Source organism: Babylonia areolata, chromosome 30 (assembly GCF_041734735.1).
Source record: "Babylonia areolata isolate BAREFJ2019XMU chromosome 30, ASM4173473v1, whole genome shotgun sequence".
NCBI lineage: Eukaryota > Metazoa > Mollusca > Gastropoda > Neogastropoda > Buccinidae > Babylonia > Babylonia areolata.
This window is the reverse complement of record NC_134905.1, coordinates 17,309,576-17,330,305: the sequence shown is the minus strand read 5'-3', so window position 1 is coordinate 17,330,305 and position 20,730 is coordinate 17,309,576. Positions and strand designations below refer to the sequence as shown.

The following is a 20,730-nucleotide window of genomic DNA, read 5'->3' as shown; positions in this document are numbered from 1 at the left end:
CCTTTTTCATGAGCATGTCTACATAGTATGTGTTTGTGTGTGTGTGTGTGCGCGCGCGCATGTGCATGTGCATGAGTGTGTGCATACGCATGTATACATCAGGTGTGTATGTATGCTGGAATAGGCATGATATTGATAATGTGAATGTAACATATGTGTCCATAATATGTGTGAGTGATGGAAGAAGGTAACAAATCTGTAATGTATCCTCGTTAGATAGTAACTAAACTGCATTATATCCACATTAGGTAGTAACAAAACTGCATTGTGTCCATATTAGACAGTAACAAAATTGCACTGTGTCCACAAAACTGCACTGTATCCCACATTAAGTAGTAACAAAACTGTACTGTGTCCCACATCAGGTAGTTAACAAAACTGCACTGTATCCCACATCAGGTAGTTAACAAAACTGCACTGTATCCCACATCAGGTAGTTAACAAAACTGTACTGTATCCCACATCAGGTAGTTAACAAAACTGCACTGTGTCCCACAGAAGGTAGTTAACAAAACTGTACTGTGTCCCACATCAGGTAATTAACAAAACTGTACTGTATCCCACAGAAGGTAGTTAACAAAACTGTACTTGTCCCACAGAAGGTAGTAACAAAACTGCACTGTATCCCACAGAAGGTAGTTAACAAAACTGTACTTGTCCCACAGAAGGTAGTTAACAAAACTGCACTGTATCCCACATCAGGTAGTTAACAAAACTGCACTGTATCCCACAGAAGGTAGTTAACAAAACTGTACTTGTCCCACAGAAGGTAGTTAACAAAACTGCACTGTATCCCACATCAGGTAGTTAACAAAACTGCACTGTATCCCACATCAGGTAGCAACAAAACTGTACTTGTCCCACATGAGGTAGTTAACAAAACTGCACCGTATCCAACATCAGGTAGTTAACAAAACTGCACTGTATCCCACATCAGGTAGTTAACAAAACTGCACTGTGTCCCACATTAGGTAGTTAACAAAACTGTACTGTATCCCACATCAGGTAGTTAACAAAACTGCACTGTATCCCACATCAGGTAGTTAACAAAACTGCACTGTGTCCCACAGAAGGTAGTTAACAAAACTGCACTGTATCCCACATCAGGTAGCAACAAAACTGCATGGTATCCACATTAGTTAGCAACAAAACTGCACTGCATCCATGTTAGGTAGAAAACCAAAACATAATGCATTCACATTACCTTTAACCTGTGACCTGAGCGGGGGGCGGCGATCATCTGCAGGTACTGGGCGATGCCTTCCCTCAGGGGGTAGACAAAGTCCTCCCTCAGCAGCCTGAACTGCACGTCCAGGTAGTGGTCTGTGCTCCGGTAGCCCCCCTTCACCTTGTTCTTCCTCAGAAACGGCAACTCTTCTTTGCTCAGGTCGTCCATGGTGGGAAAGACAGAAATGAGACGGAAGTCATCAGGCGGAGTTTGGGAATCTTCATCCACGGTCTTCCGACTCTTCTTGGATTCCTTCTCCGCAAGTCCTTCCACGGCGGCGTCTCTGTCGATATTTAATTCGTCCAGTTTTTGAGTCACCTCCGGGGGAAGGTCCCCACCCCCTCGAACCTTGGCTGTCTTCACAGCCATGTCCAGGAATGCGTGAGCCATGACCACGTCGTGCAGGGAGGAGGGGAACATGTTCAGCATGGTTTTCAGCAGGTCAGCGCTCTCCCCGATGACGGAGATGAGGTCAGTGACCTGCGAGGTCAAGCTGTAGGTAGTCAGGTAAGTGCCCAGCGCATGCAGGTAGGGGGAGGTCCTCACCTGGTTCAGGATCCCTCCCCGCTGAGCTGGCATGGAGCCACACTCGCACGTCTTGGCCAGGGCGCTCAGCAGGAATCGTAGTGAATCGGGTTCGGCGCTCAACCTGGTGTTGTTGTTGAGCAGTCTAGACAGCCCCTCCTTGCTGTAGGTCAGAGCAGCCACAACCTCTGCTGGAGGTTTGCCTTTCAGCTCCCTCAGCCTGGTGAAGGACAGGTTGGCTTCCAACGGCCGCAGTCTTGGTGGGGGTGGCTGCTGCTGCTGCTGCTGCTGCTGCTGCTGTCTGTTGCCTGCGGGTCGGTCTGCGTGGGGGGCTTGTCCTGCCCGTCCCCTCCACCTCTCCTGTTGTGGACGTTGTGGCGGCCTGCCCACACCACCACCACCACCCTCCTGTCTGACGTTCTCATTCGGAAAGTTCCTGTTGTTCTGGTTCTCTCTCCTGTTGTTGTTGTTGTTGTTGTTGTTGTTGTTGTTTCGGGGGTTCCTGTTGGGCTGGTTGTCTCTCCAGTGAGGTCTGCGGTCCTGAGAGTTGTCAGATCCCTGGTCCCTCCGGTTCCTGTCCCAGCGGTGTCCCTCATCTCTCCTCCGGAAGCTTCCTTGTCCTGGCAGCCTCTGTCCCCGGGGCCAGTCCCCGACCACCTGTTTGGGGATGGTCTCCTCCTCCTCCACAGCCCCACTGCCGACTGCAGGCTGGACCCCCGGGGGAGCGTCACCACTGCTGGAGGGCTCAGTTTCCCCTCCTTGTTGGACTGGCGGATTCTCCGGTGGGATGAAGTCTGGCCTGGAAGGCAGGAATGCCAACAGATTTTCATCATCAGAATCATCCGTTTCTGATGAATCCTCGTTCCTGGGTTTTCTGGCTGCTCCTGACTGATGTCTGGTTCCCCCAGCAGTTTCTTTGTGTCCTTGTTTGGCAGCAGCAGCAGGAGGAGGAGGAGGACATGACTGTCTGGGTGCCTGCAAACTGCTTGCACCTCTGCCTGCCTTCGTTCCAGACTGTAGATTCATCGAACCACCTCCAGACTGGAGGCTGTCAAATGAACTGCATCCCTCCTTGTGGGATTCTGACCCAACGAAAACTTCACCTTGACGATTACGGTTTTTCTTCTTTTTCTTATCATGCTTAGTTTTGGGCATAAAATCGTTCAAGCAGAGCTTTTCCTCTCGCTTTGAAAAGGTCTTTCCTTTGTTCATGCCTGAAGGGTTTGGCTGATGTTTTTCAAAAGACCCGGTTCTTCCTTGATTTCCACCTGAACTGCCATCTTTGGGTGTGGTAGATGACTTTTTGTTGTACATCGGCTTGGAGGAAGCGTTTTCTTTAGATGACAAAGTTGAGCCCAGAGATGGGAAGTCCAACGCAGAATAGTCAAAAGAACTGAGGTCTTCAGCGGGCCTGTCCACAGAGGCATCAGCGCTGGGTTCCCTTGCTTGTGCTGCCTGCTGGGCCTGGGGGTGAAGATCAGGTTGTGTTGTGGAGGTCCTGCCCAACCTGTTTTCTTTCCCAGACACAAGCTGGTTCCTCCATGCCAGTGTCCCAGTGTTCTGTGGGAAAGCCTTCCACTCTGGCTTTGGATCTGGTTTCCGTTCTGCTTTTGAATTCTGGTCCGGCTTATGCTTTGGTTTCGGGGTCTGCTGGGCTGGAGCTGTCAGCACTGCTTTGACAGAGCCATATCGTGCTTTCCCACTCCCTCCCCCACTGCTGCTGTCACTGTCGGCAGAGCTGCTCGACTTGCCCCCACAGAAGGTTAGCTGGGTCTGGGAGCTGGACAGCGACCGGATCGTTTTGGTTGTTGTCGAGTTTGGCGATTTCTTCGATTTTGAGTCTTCTTGTGGTAACCCTTGTCCAGCTTTCTGGGGAGCTGCTGGGGTGTGGGGCGTGTCCGAATCATCGGATGAATTCCACATCTTGACGTCTCCTCAGTTTGCACACTGAAATATAAAGCACAAGGTAAAAAGTGGCAGACTCATCACCCAGACATAAATGTCACCATATTTAAGGTTCTTCCTTTTTTGTAAACCTTGTTCATCTATTGTTTTGGGGTTGTTGGGTTTTTTTTTGTTTTTTGTTTTTTTTCTCTTTCTTTCATTAGACCAGAAAACATGCTTACTGATGATGTATGAACGGAAGTGAACATCTTTTTTCTGTTCACAACACACTGAATTTTGATACATGGAAACTGTGATCATGATTCATGTTGGAAAACAGGAAGAATAGAACCTTAACTTTTTAAGGGTAAAAAAAAAAAAAAAGAAAAAAAAAAAGACAGACTGAGAGAACAAGCAAAACCACTGAATGTTTTGTTTATCAACAAGAGATTCTCAAGTTCACCGATCAAAGGTCATGGTCACATATAGGAAAACCTTTGTGATAATCATACCCAGTACATGTAACACCGTCAACACATCACCATGACAACAGACACAGTGACAGAAAACAGTGACCTCTCTCTCCCCTGTGACATGTCCATTTCATCTTAAAGGGGGTCAAGGTCACAGGTTCACATCAGTTCCGTGCTTATTTACCTATGTCTACTTACATGTGTGTGTGTGTGTGTGTGTGTGTGTGTGTGTGTGTGTTTGTGTGTGCATGTGTGTGTTCATTTTTCCTTCAGTGCACAAGTGTGTGTATACATGTGTGTATGTGTGCATGTGTGTGTATGTATGTGTATGTGTGTTTAATGTTTATCTGTACCCTTAGAAATCATAAATATACCCACTGTCATTTTGGTAACTGTGATATGATGATGATGATGGTGGCAGTGGTGATGATGATGATGATATGGATAACCTATACAGCACCTATCCTCGGTCAGGGTCCAAACTCTGAGCACTTCACAAACACCTGCTCATTTTCACAACAGGCTGCCTACCTGGGTAAAGCCAGCCGAGGGCTGCCTTTGGGCACCCAATATCCGTTTCCTTTGTCATTAAGTCAGGATTCAGTCATATGCACACACACACACACACACATCACACACACACATCACACACACACACACACCACACACTCACACACACCACACACTCACACAGACAAAAAAAAAAAAAGAAAAGAAAAAAAAGTGGAATTCTTGTTTTAAATGGAATCAGTGTGACTGATGACGGGCACAATAGCCGAATGGCTAAAGCGTTGGACTTTCAGTCTGAGGGTCCCGGGTTCGAATCACGGTGACGGCGCCTGGTGGGTAAAGGGTGGAGATTTTTACCATCTCCCAGGTCAACATATGTGCAGTCCTGCTAGTGCCTGAACCCCCTTCGTGTGTATATGCAAGCAGAAGATCAAATACGCACGTTAAAGATCCTGTAATCCATGTCAGCGTTCGGTGGGTTATGGAAACAAGAACATACCCAGCATGCACACCCCCGAAAGCGGAGTATGGCTGCCTACATGGCGGGGTAAAAACGGTCATGCACGTAAAAGCCCACTCGCGTACATGCGAGTGAACGTGGGAGTTGCAGCCCACGAATGCAGAAGAAGAAGAAGAAGTGTGACTGATGTCTAAGTATAGTGGCTGTGTACTACCACTAGCATGTGCACTTCAGGCTGTGTGGTCAACAACTCCTGTTTGTGCTGCAGTGCGCCTCTGACACTGACACTGACTGTGACTTGCTTAGATAAAGACTGAATGAATCATGCTGAATGCTGCTTCATTTTCATCCTGTACTGCATCCTTTATGTAAGTCTATCTGTAGATCTGTTTGGCAAACACACACACACACACACACACACACACACACACACACACACAGTGACACACACACACACACATATGTCCATCACATACTCTGTGCATGTGTGTGTGTGTGTAAGAGAGAGAGAGAGAGAGACCGGAGGAAAACAATGCCACTGCTCATCAAAATGACCTAACTCAGCACAGTGGAAAGAAATTGTAAGTATGCCCTCTTTCTTTTCCCAAACACTTTGATGACAGGACTGCAAACATCAAGTCTCCTTTATAATTATGTCCATATTTTTCCACTGAACACTACAGGGAGAGGGTGGGGTGGGGGGGGGGGGGGACCTAAACCTTAAAGCCAATTGAAATTCAAGAATCCAGGCTTTGGTGATGACATAGTTTCAAAACTAGTACATGGCTTGAAAACCTCACAATTCACACATGATTCCTAGCTTGCACATCATACGGCTTGCAGACTCACTCGGAATGGCCTTCCACGAAGGCTGATTTCTCCATAACACTTATTATTGTACAGGTTTCTGGGTCAAGAAGTGGCGAAGGGAAACAACTCTTCTTGGTTATGAGACAATCCTGATGTTACACTGAAGCGCTGATGCAGGATACTCACTCTTTTGATTCGTTTCTTCGAAAATCTTTTAGTGTCAATTAAATCCCATGAGTTGGGCGTAAAACTACAAGGTGTTTTTAATGCAAGTTTTAATCATGTTATCTGATGAGAAACGTTCCAAAATCACTTACAGGTCAATTAGAAACAAAATCAATGACATTTATCTGTTTTATCAGCATAAAAACACACACAAAAAAACTCTTTTTTTTCTGATCAATCTGCTAGGCCTGCATACTATCAGCAAGTACACCCTTTCCATTTTCAAAGGGTCAAGGAAGTATATTTAATGCATTTTCAGAAGCTTTGATAAAAAAAAAAAAAAAAAAAAAAAAAAAAAAAAAGCAACAGCATACCACTACAGATCCATCATCTGGGTTAACCACAGTTAAATCAAAATACATGAATAAGTGTTATTCTTGGTCATGCAACAGTACTTTACTTATGTGCATCTATCTTTCAGCAAAAAGGCAATCCAGATTTTTTTTTCAAGCTCAAACTTCTAGTACTTATCATTTATGCACACAAAATCATCAACTCTAACAACTGCCATTTTAATTCTCCCCCATCTTAAGTCTTTTTTTTTTGGTAACAGGTTCACTGAGTTTCTCCTGTGTGTGTGTGTGTGTGTTTGTTTTGTTGTTGTTTTTTGTGGGTTTTGTTGTTGTTGTTGTTGTTGTTGTTTTTTGTTGGTTTTTTCAAACACATCACTGTAAAAATATGTGTATTATTTTTTGACACTCATGATCCTTTTCACTATACTCTCGCATAAAAACAACATTCATGTTTCACATTGCCAGTAATACTAATGTGTGAACAGTTTATATTACTATGACAAAACTTGTCTGATGAAATACCCATTTAAATACTGATTTCTGTATTCCTGTCATTCTTTCCTTCCTTTCTTTAAATTTGTATGTACAGGCATGCAGAAGAGATCAAATACACATGTTACAGATCCTGAAATCCATGTCAGAATTTGGTGGGATATGGAAACAAGAACATACCCAGTGTGCACACCCCTGAAAACAGAGTATGGCTGCCAACATGGTGGGTTATAAATAAGCAAATGGACACGTAAAACATTACATCTGTGTGTGTGTGTGTGTGTGTGTGTGTGTGTGTGTGTGTGTGTGTGTGTGTGTGTGTGACTGAAACCTGATTGAATGACACAGGAAATGAACAATGAGTACTAAAACACAGCCGTCAGTGAGCTCCACCCGGGTAGGCAGCTATTGTGCAAATGACTCCATGTTTTCAAAGCGCTTAGAGCTTCCTCTCTGACTGAGGATAGCTATCCATATCATATATCAAATCATATCATAATTATAATATCATATGATATATCAATCTCAAGACTGCAATATTCTGTATTCAAATACACTCAAACAAAACAGTAACCAACAAGTAACCCCAAGAAATTTCAGCCCCCCCCCCCCCGAAATCTAAGCATGGGACTCAAAAGTGTTCTGATCAGTCACTAGTCACTGTGATAGTATCGCACATGAGGCTGTTCTTTAATTGTCTTACAGGTCAACAGTGAACTGATGATGTATCTGTTCTATGGCACTGTTCACTGCCTCCTCCTTACAGGATACAGAGAATGATATCAATATTTCTTCTAAAATATCAAAGCAGATTTCATTTATTAAAAAAAAAAAAAAAAAAAAAAAAAAAAAAAAATCATTCAGATTCACTTACACTACTCACAGTGTTGCTCATTATTGGAATGCACCCTCAGTGATGCTGTTGCCTTTGAAATAGTTCAGATGATGTGATAAATGCAAAAAAATTAATAAATAAATAAATAAATAAAATCTTTACAATTGTGACACTTGAAAATAAATAAGTAGCTTTGGGAGCCCTACTGACCGTGCTATCAGAAACCTACCACTATACAGCCACATATGACTCTATATAAGAATGGTCACACTAGGACAACATGCAACAACAACAACAACAAAAATGGACTTGCAACCAAATTCTTGTCTACTCAGTTTCAGTTTTGAGTTATCAATGCAATGTGGACTAATACACACACACACACACACACACACACACATATGATAATATTCATCACACCACGTCATATTTGAAAATTATAATCTTAAACTGAAAGTAGCTGACGCAGGACCTATAAGGTTACACCCATCATGCTGATTAGGCCTTGAGATTGCAAGCCTTCAATACATAAATAGGCATATTATACCTAAAACATTAAATCAAATTGAATCATATAAATAAACCAATAAGCAAATACAATCAACAAATAATTACAATGGCAGATACATGTAGACCACAAAAAAACTACCTAGTTTCTTTGTTCTTGTAACTGTGTAAAACAACACTGTGATAGTTACTCAGTAACAAAAATCAGGCAGGTAAAGAACAAACATGACATACCTGTAATTAGTGTAGTAAAGTTTGTCATGTGACTCCTTCACTGTAGTATAACACTATAACACTGGCCACACATCGACGAGTTATAGACTGGGTGTAAGTAAAGAGTCACGGCCACTACCTTTCGATGTCTGTGACATAATCTGTAGAAACAGAACTGTTCTGAAAAGTGGATACCTCGTGTTCAAACCCATGTACACACAATCTGAAACCGAAACTCTTCCGTAGATCGACAGCACAAGTATCAAAGGGAATGCCAACAAAAAATATATAATTAAACATATAAAAACAACAACAACAAAAACCCGACCAGCCAAAACAGAATCTTGACAGTGTAAGTCACGCGATCAGTGTGATTATCGTACCGACTGTATCAGTCATGATCTGGTTGTTATGGGAAGGTGTTTCATTCTGTCCTGTTGTGCTCGGCACTGTCGGATGTTCTGTGCAAGCGACAGTGTCAATGTCAAGGCTTCCCGTTTGCGGAAATTCCGAAAACGAAAGTATGGAAAATCCAGTGTAATGCCTACAGTTCCAATTACAGGTACTTTGTTACGTTATGCTGATGGTCAAGTTGACAGAATAGAACGTTTCAGATTATATGGGTTTTTTTTCGGATGACTAACCTTACCTGACTTTTCTAAAATGGCACATGACTGCTTGATTCTATGTTTAGCATTTTGGAAAGACCACGACAAAACATACCATACGCATGCGCGAACAGATTTGCAGGAACCGCAAATAATCGAGGAAAACAACCAAAATGAAATGAAATTGGTCATTGGAGGAAGTTGGCAGAATGGTCATGCCAGCACAGTAACCACGAGGATATTGGTTTGAATCCCTGTCTCGCCCTTTCTCCCAGGTTCGAATGGAAAATCAAACAGAGCGTCTACTCAATCTGATGAGACGATGAAAAACCGATGTCCCGTGTGCATGTGATCGACAGAGTCAGTCGGATTACTCGAGATTGGCGCGCGCGTGCACACACACTCACTCACGCACGCACGCACACACACACACACACACACACACACACACGGCAGATCACATATCTGCACCTCCTTACTCTTTGTCTCAACAGTGTCATTTTGCAGCGTCTTCTGACAGGGGAGTTAACTGGTAAGTAGGAACCTCTGCTCCCCATGATGACAACGAGTTCACCCCCATTCATACTTTTTGGTCGCGCAGAAGAACCGCAGCATGACAATAATAGCATGACGCCAACAAGGGGGGAAAAAAAGAAAGAAAAAAAAAAGGTGGGGGCGGGGAGGGGCTTGAGAAGATGACGTCATGCGCGGTGCATTGTGGGACCGGGCGCCACTTTGTCGGTCGCGACGACTGTAAACACAATCAACCCACGCGACTTCTTCCCTTGCTCTGCCGCGGCCTTGCTGACTACCATCGTCTCCACTAGGATACTGAGCGATGCCAGATACTTTCTGCATTATCGCCCGTAGGCTACAAGCCGAGGAATACCACACTGATTCGGGACCCAATGGGCTTGGCTTTTATCGAACTATTCGCAAGTTGAAAACTAAAGCAGGTTGACTTGAAATGCCGGCCTACAAGACAAAGAGGCAGGCATGGGTTGCAGCTAACCAGCGCACCACAGTGACGTTTTGCAAATACCAGTGAACAGTTCCGTGTTTGTTCAAGATATTTCCGTGGAGATAACACAATGTTGTCAGCTACCGACGAAATAATGTGAATTCTCAAGTGTTCTACCCAAATAGGCTAGTTTCCATTACACGTAGTGTTGAAGCTTTGGCTTACACGAGGCGAGCTTTTTTAGTCAGTGAATTCTGACCCGTGTTCAGATGAAGACCCTCAATCTGTTGGCTTATCATGTGGTTTTACTATAGGTATTTGCCTATAAAAATCAAATTCTATCCAACAATAACTTATTTTATTTATCTGTGTTAGTTTCACTGATCAGTTTCGACCTGTGTCTCATGGTTACAGTTTCATCAGTTTCAGTCGACCTGAGTCTGTTCTGTTAGTTTAATCAGTCTCGAACTGTGTCTTTTAGTACTGTTAGTTTCATGAGTCACGACCCCGGTTCCCTTGTGATGAACAAAGGAAACATAATATGGGCCTTGGTTGTTGCTTTTCAGTGTCATTGTAGATCTTGCTCAGGAAATTTGGAGCACAATGCTTAAGAACTGTTTCAAAGAAAAACACAGAAAACTGAAAAAAGACTGTCTTCAGATCAGTGTATAAGGTGAACATCAAACTGGATGTGCGCGCGCGCGCCCGCGCACACACACACACACACTGACTGATGTGCGCGCGCACACACACACACACACACTTTCACTTACTCGCATGTGTACACAGTAACTCCCCCTGCCCCCTCCTACCACTCGATTTTTTTTCCTACCCTAATATCACGTACAGTGAAAAGACGTTAAAGTATAGAACGAACACACACACACTGATTGATGTGTGCACAAACACACACTGACTGATGTGCGCACGCACACACACACACACACACACACAGTGGAACACGTTCACAAACTCACACACACACACACAAAGCACACAGTGAATCATTCACACACACAAACACATTAGACAAAACACTGCCTTTGGCATGTTTTTGCAGTTGACTGTCAGCCACAGAAATTAATTTCTTTTTTTAACCTCCACTGCAAACAGCAACATGCAGAGTTAAAAAGAAAAGTTAGCATTTGCTCTGAGAGACAAACAATGTCTGGATTTGACAGATCCAAGTACGAATCTGTTAGATGGGGTCAACAGTTTCTGTTTCTCACTTGCCTGATACGGCAACTCTGTTGAAAATTCACTTGCCAATGATGGTCACACCAGGATGGGTTTCAGTTGTTCTCAACCGGCATCAGACAGAGACAGAGAGAGTGTGTATGTGTGTGTGTATGTGTTGTGTGTGTGTGTGTGTGTGTGTGAGTGAGTGAAAGGGGATGGTGAAGGGTCACAGTTCCAGGGAGGGAAGGTGGTACAGCTGTTTTGTCTACATGGAGGTTGCTTAGCAGCGGAGCTTTCCACAATGTCCTTTGATATGGTTTGATCCCCTCAGCAAAACTGAACTTTTACCCCTACCCTGCCTCCATCATTTCTGCTATTCCCAGTCTGACCATGTAAAAGGAGGGTTGGGGGGTGCGGGGCTGGGGGTGGGGTTAAGGGTAAGCAAGTCTGCGATATGGGAGGTGGTGTCTGGAGGAGGAGAGCAAGAGAAAATTAGGGGGGAGGGGGTTGAAGGAATGAGAAGGGGTGTGGGGAGGGATTGTCTGTGTTGATTTTGGGTTTAAGTTATGATTCTACAGAATGGCCGTTTCCTTTTGATTAACCAATTTGACCTTAACACTGAGATGCGAGGGAGAGAGAGACAGAGGGAAAGAGAGACTGAATGAGACAAAGGCAGACAGATCACGGTCAAAGAAATGGAGGGGAGGGTGGTGAAGGGATTGTGCGGCAGTGATTTTGACAACCTTGGCAGTGGAGGGACGAGGTGTAGGTGGAGGAAGATGGGCACAGCCATCCATGTAGGTTGCCCTCTTGGACTGACTGCAGACAGGCCGGGCTGGCTATCACGTAACACCAACAGGCAGGTGCCAGCAGTGAACTTTGGCAGTGAACTGTGTCTGTGCGTGTGTGTAACTTTGGTAATCTGGCTGTAGGTCTCAAATCTATATAAACTGACTCTTGCCATGAACAGTCTGTACTGCAGCCTGGGCTGTGTCAGAAAAAGCCCTGACGTCAATTGCTACAAAGTTTCTGTTTCCATCATAACAATGTTACTTGTGCATAAAGTGGCAAACATATGCAGCTTTTGCTGAATGAACAGAGGGTCAAGCAGATGTACCCATGGCCCTGGTGGCTTGACAGGGATGGAGATCGTGTGCACCTGCGTTTACATGTATCTGTGCGTGTGCGCAAGTTTGTGCGTGTGTGTGTGTGTGTGTGCACGCATGCGCGCTCACGTGTGTGTGTGTGATGGATCGCATGTGTGTGCATGTGCGTGCATGCGTGCGTGCTTTTCACAGTGATATCAATGCATGCCATGTAGGGATCGTTGTCAGTATTTTGACAACTTCAATCGACCATTAGGAAACTTTCTGACTTTGATTTTGGTGCTCTGGCAAGTCACTGGATCACCTCTCAAGGGGTCAACAAATGACGCTTTTGAAAGAACATTCCGTTTTGATTTTTGACAGATCATCCGGTCCGTAAACGAGATAGAACTGATGGCCCATTGGCTTTTCTTTTTCTTTTCTTCCAGAAAACGGACGCTCCGTTTTTAATGTAAATCTGAAAACAGATTTCCGTGCCTAGACTGAAGAGTTGCACCCATTTAATCTGACACCAATCCCACTTGGCCTTGCCTACCCGTGAAGTTATTTTTTTGTTCTTCACTTCTGTTTTCACGATCTCATCTTGCCAGGCCCAGTTCCACTTATTTTTCACTTCTTTAACGATCTCTGCTGCAAAAATCTTCGTATCCTTTGTGAGTTTTCTCATTTTTGTAATGATTGAAGACGATCGATGAAATCAGGTACCTTTGCAAGTCGTGAAGCGCGCGAGCGAAAGTTTTGTAATCCCAACCGAATACGGATAAGATGAATGGTGACAGAGAAGCAACGGAACACTTATTCTCAATTGGTTTGCTTATCCAAATATGCCCAGGGCATTTTAGCAAATGCTGTGGGTCTGTCTTCGCGCAACCTTCGCTGGTCGGAAAACACCTACCCCCCTCCCCCCCCCCCCCCCCCCCCCCCCCCAAAACTCCTCCGATTTTCTCAACGGATTTACGCGAATCTCAAAAATGGCCTCTGGACCCAGTTTTCGGTCGGAAATCCGACTATTGTCGGAAAAATCTCATGCCTGAAAAGTTCACTGCCGGCAACTGCCCATCGGTGTTGCATGATAGCCAGCCAGGCCTGTCTGTAGTCTGTCCAAGAGGGCAACCTACATGAATGGCCGTGCCCATCTTCCTCCACCACCACCCCCATCCCCCCATCTCCACTCTTCCTCCACCTCACACCTCCAATGGCAAGGTTGTCAAAATCACTGCCGCACAATCCCTTCACCACCCTCCCCACCACAGTTTCTTTGACCGTGATCTGTCTGCCTTTCTGTCTCATTCAGTCTCTCTTTCCCTCTGTCTCTCTCTCCCTCGCATCTCAGTGTTAAGGTCAAGTTGGTTAATCAAAAAGGAAATGGCCATTCTGTAGAATCATAACTTAAATTAAGTCAACACAGACATGACCTCCACAATCCTCCCCCCATCTCATTCCTTCAGCCCCCTCCCCCCTAACTTTCTCTTTGTCTTACAGTGCAAATGCTGGCTTTTCTTTTTAACTCTGCATGTTGCTGTTTGCAGTGGAGGTTAAAAAAAGAAATAATTTCTGTGGCCCTCAGTCAACTCCAAAAACATGCCAAAGGCAGTGTTTTGTCAGGTGAGACTGAGATAAAACTTGTTTGGCTGTACAGAACAACAGTTATCTTTGGTGAAACCCAACAAAACAAACACCAGTTAAAGAAAAGGGTTTGACTACTTCTTTGTGCACGCGTGTGTGTGTGTGTGTGTGTGTGTGTGTGTGTGTGTGTGTGTGTGCACGTGCATGTGAGCATTTGGTGATGCATGTAAGTTTCTGAAAGTTGGGCAAGTGCAAATTCTGTCCGGGCAAGTGAATTTTCTAGTGACTTTCCCAGCTGGACAAATGGGAAAAAAGTTAATGTCAAGCCCTGCAAGACCTGCCACTAGTGCTCCTCCACTACCCTGCAAAGCCCTGCAACTGTCAGCTCAAAGACTCACCTGTCCCACTGCCTGACTGGTGACTTGATTCTCCAAGTTGACCTGCCGGTGGGGTGTTTCTCCTGATTCCGACTTAACTGTATGCAAGACTGCAACGTGCAACTGGAGTTCTGGAATCCAAAACAATATCATCATCAGACAAGTTTGCAACTCTAATATACCTAGAAGTGTTGTCAGTGCCAACTACTTTGGGGACAACAAAGAAGCCTGGGGGTAGGGGGTGACTAGAGGGTTCCGCAAGCAGTTTTCTATGGGTCTTTCTATGCCACTTATCTTCATACTCATCAAACTACAACCTGGAACCAGTGTTCTACCCACGACTCTAGCTATTCCCTGGACAGAAGTGCTATGGGCACATACTTCACTGATGACTGGCTGCAGACAAGGTGGAAAATTTGCATCATGATTTTTCTCACCACTGAGGGGAGAAAGAACCCGCTGCAAAATATTCATACCTAGGATAGCAGGGGTATGCTGTTTGCGCACATAGATGGAGGGGTCAGCTGAAGCCTTTACAACCAACAGGGATGCCTGACATTTCTTCCCAAATACCTCTGCCTCTCCTTCCAACAAACCAACATATGGCATGTCCAGCCCATTGGCTACCTTGACAGTCATCCAACTTGTTTGCTGGAGAGGAACCTTACCTAACTGCTGTCTATACCAAGATTCTGAGATAGTACTAACTTCACTACCTGTATCCACTCATGCCTTAACTTCCCTCCCCTCTATCACCTGTCAAGTTGGTAAAGCTAGCCTTGGTGTTCGCCTCCACTGTTTGGTTTCTCACAGCAGAGGCATCTGGTTTCCCTCCCCCAGCTTGGGCGGTTCTGCTGCTCATCCTTCTTCCTCTTTCTGCAGTCATGCTTGATGTAGCCGATATCAGACCCGTCAATGGCCAGCTGTCTCTGAAAGTCCTCCTTAGGATCACCAGGATCTTCAAGGGGGTGTTGGTTTCACCTGCTGTGTTGGAGAGGATCTTGCGCCTGGCCTTCCCTTGGAGGTGACGGACGATGAAGTCCACTGCCACCGGTGCAGCCATCTGATATGTCTTTCAAACTCTGTCGACTTCTGCGAGGAAGTCCTTCCCTGGCCCATCAGCAGACTCCCCCGAGAAGTGGGGCAGCTTGGGTGGTGCCCACCACTGTGTCCCCACTGCCTAACGTTCTTCTGCCATCCTCGTTTGCCTGGGCCAGGTCGGGCTGTGCTGGGCTGTGTGCTGCTAATGCTAAGAGAAACCTCACCTGCTGATCCTGTCAGTGACGCCAAGCTGTATCAGTATTAGTAGGCCTTTTCAGTCATGGCTGACCATGGTTAGAATATATCCGACCTAATGTCTAATTGGGCTGTCTGCTTGGACCAAGCAGTGTCGCCTGTGACTGTAGAGACCGATGCAAGAGAGACAGTCTCTGTCGCAGCAGTCACATGTGTAAGCTGATGCTGGTCTGTTGGTTGCCGACCCTTTTCTGCGAGCTCGCTTTTCTGCTGCAGCAGCTGACAGTTTGTCCTCACCAATCCGTAGCTGATTCTTGAGAGTGCTTCTCCATCTGTTGCGGTCATCTGCAAGGTCCTCCCAGAACTCAGTGTTGATCTCAAGCGCCTTCATGTCACGTTTGCAAACGTCTTTGTATCTCAGCTGTGGGCGTCCAATGCTTCTCTGCCCCGTGGCGAGCTCTCCATAAAGGATGTCTTTTGGGATGCAACTATTTTCTATGCAGCGAACGTGGCCCAGCCAGCGCAGCCGTCACTGTCTCAGCATGGTATACATGGTCGGGAGGCCAGCGCGAGTCAGGACTTTGGTGAGTATGCGCCATAGACGCCAAGCTGTATGTTCATGCTTTTCCATGTGTGTGCACATGGGTGATAATGCATCATGGGGAACATGTGTGACTTGGTAGTTGTGATTACCATGTGCTGTAGTCATGTGTTATATGCCACTGGGTAACACATAGCTGTGTGTGTTCAATAAGATATGAGATCACTGAGAGGCAGTCCTATGTTGGTGCACACAGGTTGCAATATATTTACCAAATTACTTGGTAACTATTCATTCCCATCTAATAATTGTACCAGTGAGATACTTTGTAAAGAGAAAGTACAGATTTGTTCAGTCTTAATAGAAACAGCTATTATTGTATGGTGATTTAACAGGAGTTAAACACTGGGAGTTTGTAATTGGTGCCTGACACACTATAACACACTGTAGTAGCATAACTGATATCAGCATGTAAAATAATACATGAATAATAAACGAGATAATAGAATCACTGGCTTTGATAAAATATTTGCAAACCGAGAGAACAAATAAATACATGAATAATAAACGAGATAATAGAATCACTGGCTTTGATAAAATATCTGCAAACTGAGAGAACAAATAGTAATCAGTGCACAACACAAAAGGTTGGAACTGTCATGGCTTAACCATTAAGTGGTGAATAACTTACACAAGAAGTCTGTTTCATCAAAGCCAAATTTCAACATAGCTAAGCTTGTGCTCAACATTTAAATCTCCTCCGCGGAAGACGTCACGTCACTGACTGTGACGTTGGAAAGAATTAAATAGAATACTGCTGCGAGCACATGGCGATTTTCTAGATCAATCATAGCTGAGCTGTGACTACATGTCAAAGCAATAACTGATCAAATACGAACACATGGCGATTTTCTTGATCAATCATAGCCAAGCTGTGATAACATGTCAAAGCAATAACTGAACAAAGCAATACGAGCAAATGGCGATTTTCTAGATCAATCATAGCCGAGCTGTAACTACATATCAAAGCAATAACTGAACAAAGCAATACGAGCACATGGCGATTTTCTAGGTCAATCATAGCCGAGCTGTAACTACATATCAAAGCAATAACTGAACAAAGCAATACGAGCACATGGCGATTTTCTAGGTCAATCATAGCCGAGCTGTAACTACATATCAAAGCAATAACTGAACAAAGCAATACGAGCACATGGCGATTTTCTAGGTCAATCATAGCCGAGCTGTGTGACTACATGTCAAAGCAATAACTGAAAAAAGCAATATCAACATACTCATATGAACACAAGCTCTGTATCGAAGAATACAATTTACAAATCATCAGCACATTCTGCACACTTTTCTTACAGTGATATGGTGATGACTTGAGCCGTTGTTGGAAGACGGACACACACAACGCACGCCGCTTGTGGCACAGCAAGACAAAGAGAGTTGCTCTGGTCAGATGACTGGTCGCGTGAAAAGTGACCATCCAATAGCCGATGCTGTGTACTTATAGGCTGCGAAAACTTGCGCGCGCATCACATCCGGCAACCGGACGTTTCCGCCATCTTGGATCTAGAGAAACAGACTCTGGCTGTCTACTTCAATCTTCAATCTTCAAATTGGAAGGTCAGCCGTCATTACTGACTATTAATGACCTGTGTGCGCAGAGGCGTAAATACCTAGTCATAACCTAAGTAGACCTATCTTCCTACTGGAGGGGGTGACAATGAGAAAGAACATGTATACATATTCCCTCCCACCGTCACTCACAACGTCACTCATAGCGTCCCTCCGGAGGAAAAAAAAAAAGGGGGTGGGGGGGAATAAACTGTGATCTTGTTCAGATCCCTCTTGAAAGCTACCAAGGAGGGAGCCTCTGCTGCTGTTGCAGGCAGGGAGTTCCAGACGGGGATGGTTGATGGGAAAAAAACTGTAGAGGAGGAGCTAAGATGGACAAATTTGTTGATGTCGATTTGTGTAGATCAGCTGTCAGCTGATCGTTTTTGTATAATGGTGGGTACAGGCTCTGGCTGATAGCTGATCGTTTTTGTATAATGGTGGGTACAGGCTCTGGCTGACAGCTGATCGTTTTTGTATAATGGCGGGTAAGACAAATTTTCGTCAAAACAACATTCGATATGTTAAAACATTACCGAAAGAAGCAAGGGAACGGTACAATACCAAAATTTCGGTCAACCATGGTGATTGGATGAGAGAGAACTGCAGATTTGAAGTAATTTTTAGTCCACTGGATGTTGTGAAGCTACAGATAGAACATGATCGCATCATGTCATCAGCTATGTATGCGCAATTCACCACTTGTGCCAGTGTATCACTGTGAGTTTGACAGAAAAATGGAGGGCAGGAGATATATATATATATATATATATATTTTTTTTTTTTTTTTTTTTTTTTTTTTTTGAGAGAGAGAGAGTAAAACTGAATGTCATAAATGATTATGCAGATTGTAAAAGTAAGGATATTTATTAATGCATCTGTTATATTTTTTTTTCCAAAATCAGGTCTTCACATTTACCTTTTATTATCTCCTAAGAGAAATTCACATGTGGTTGTGTTGCTCATACTCATAATGCAAACATAAGTTATATTTAATATTAAAAGATATGTAAATGCTTAAATAATCAAGAGATCACATAAAACTATAAAGTTACAGTACAATTCACACTAACATATGTATCAACACTTAATCTATGAAGACTGAATGTATCAAGAACACTGAATAATATGAATTAAATCTTAAGACACATGCACTTGTTTGGATATTTAAAGAAATCATATGAAATTAAACTGACATTAAAAAAAATATATGGCATGTGCAACAACAACAACAACAACAACAACAAAACACTCTAAATGAGCCATAGCAAACCAGACTTCATAAAACATCACCTTTCAACCATTCAAGTTCAACACACACACACACACACTAACTCACACATACACAACCTGGTCATACATTGGCATCCATGCACAAACTCTGCATAGCATATAATTATATACACTTGCACAACATACTAAACAAATGTGATGTACACAAGTATGCATTTTAGTCACCCCACACACACACCCCTAAAAAAAAAAAAAATTAAAAAAGACAACAAAAACAACCTCAACTGAAATGTTGATGTTTCAGGTTCTCCACTACCAGCGGCTGAATGAAAAGGCTCTTTCCAGGCCCAGGATCATCAGGAGAAAGGACAGTGCAGTGAAGTACATGCATGGCTGGCATTGATGAAACATGTACACATAGCAGCTGTTATGTTTTGGATTGACTATACTGTGCGCAGCCAGGAAAAAAACCTAGTTACTATGGGAAAAGCTCACTGGAATGTGTCACTGTATTCCTGAACACCCAAATTAAAAACAAACAAACAAACAAACAAAACCCCCCCAACCTTTCCATCATCTTTCTCAAAACTTTTTTTTTCTTTCTTTTTGTGTGTGTATATTTGGAATTTTGTATGTCATTTTTCAGTCTGACATTTTCCATCAAAAGCCTGTTCATTTCATCTTGCACACATCCAGTGATACCTGAAGTGAGATCTGTGTATGTGCCAACAGAAGTATAGGTGAGATCTGTCAATGTGTGTGTGTGTGTGTGTGTGTGTGTGTCCTTTGTGGAGAAAAATGATGTGATTGTTATGTGCTGTATCAGCACTGACATCTAACTCTTCTTCAGCATGTGAAGACAAGTCAGTGGACTCTGTAGACTTGTTCAACTCTCACAGTTCTTTTTGCTTCTGCCAGGCTTTCAGTCTTGTACCTCTGTCCAAAGGATTTCCCCAATGCGTGTGGCTGAGATTCTGAGTTGGAGTCCAGTCTGGGTCATCAGTGTACATTTCATATGCAGGTTCACCTGTGGGCACACCAAGTACACATTTTGTAAATTACAAAAAAACAATACAACACATCTTTATTCATCCATTTGGAAATAAATTGTGCATACACAGGCTTGTCAGTTACCCTACACACAGCCAAGTCTACCACATTCACATGACAAATGCTGGACCAAAGATATAACAAAAGCAACATATATAAAGCTAAATACATGCAACTACAAGCAAGTAATACAACACAGCGGGTACATTTCACACACACACACACACACACGCACACACACACACACACACTGTAAAATAACATGAATATTAAGAAACAATTTCAGAATAAGAAATGCTTACAACTATAAAATTATTGATTGTTAAATGAGGTTTAACATTTAAGTAATAAATTGCTATATGCAGTAACAGAGACTTAGACCTAGAGAGATGATCTAAAGTAACATGTTCATTAAGATAAAATATTCCGGAATAAGAAATTCAGCCACAAATTATTCATTATATTTATAGATAATAAATCTTGTGTATAATATATTCTGACCACTGCAGACACAAAGGTTATAAGTACTTAAAAAACTTAATTTAATATCCAATTTAGTACAAACAGGTACAGCTATAAAAATGAAAGATGACAACTGAGTCTACAAAAATTAGAAATGGAGAAAGTTTATAAAAAAAAAAACAACAACAAAAAAACAACAACAGCAACAAATATAACTGTTGGTTGTAAAATAAGACTCTTTTGATAACAGGCATCCAACATTTCAGAACATAGGTCAGTCTTCAGGGACTATAACCTACATCTGACACAGTCCCTGAAAACTGACCTATGTTC

At 43.6% G+C, this 20,730-nt stretch overlaps 1 protein-coding gene across 1 annotated transcript in view; it reads right to left on the bottom strand.

The window, feature by feature from the left end:
• LOC143275544 (NFX1-type zinc finger-containing protein 1-like) overlaps positions 1-8,913 on the bottom strand; it is a 43,155-nt gene extending 34,242 nt beyond the window's left edge. Inside the window, exons 1-2 of the mRNA XM_076579734.1 lie at positions 8,839-8,913; positions 1,205-3,700 (exon numbers count right to left, since the gene is read on the bottom strand). Of these exons, the coding sequence (XP_076435849.1) occupies positions 1,205-3,676 (2,472 nt within the window). The 5' untranslated portion in view covers positions 3,677-3,700; positions 8,839-8,913. The remainder of the gene's footprint in view (positions 1-1,204; positions 3,701-8,838) is intronic.
• Positions 8,914-20,730: the final 11,817 nt, after the last annotated feature.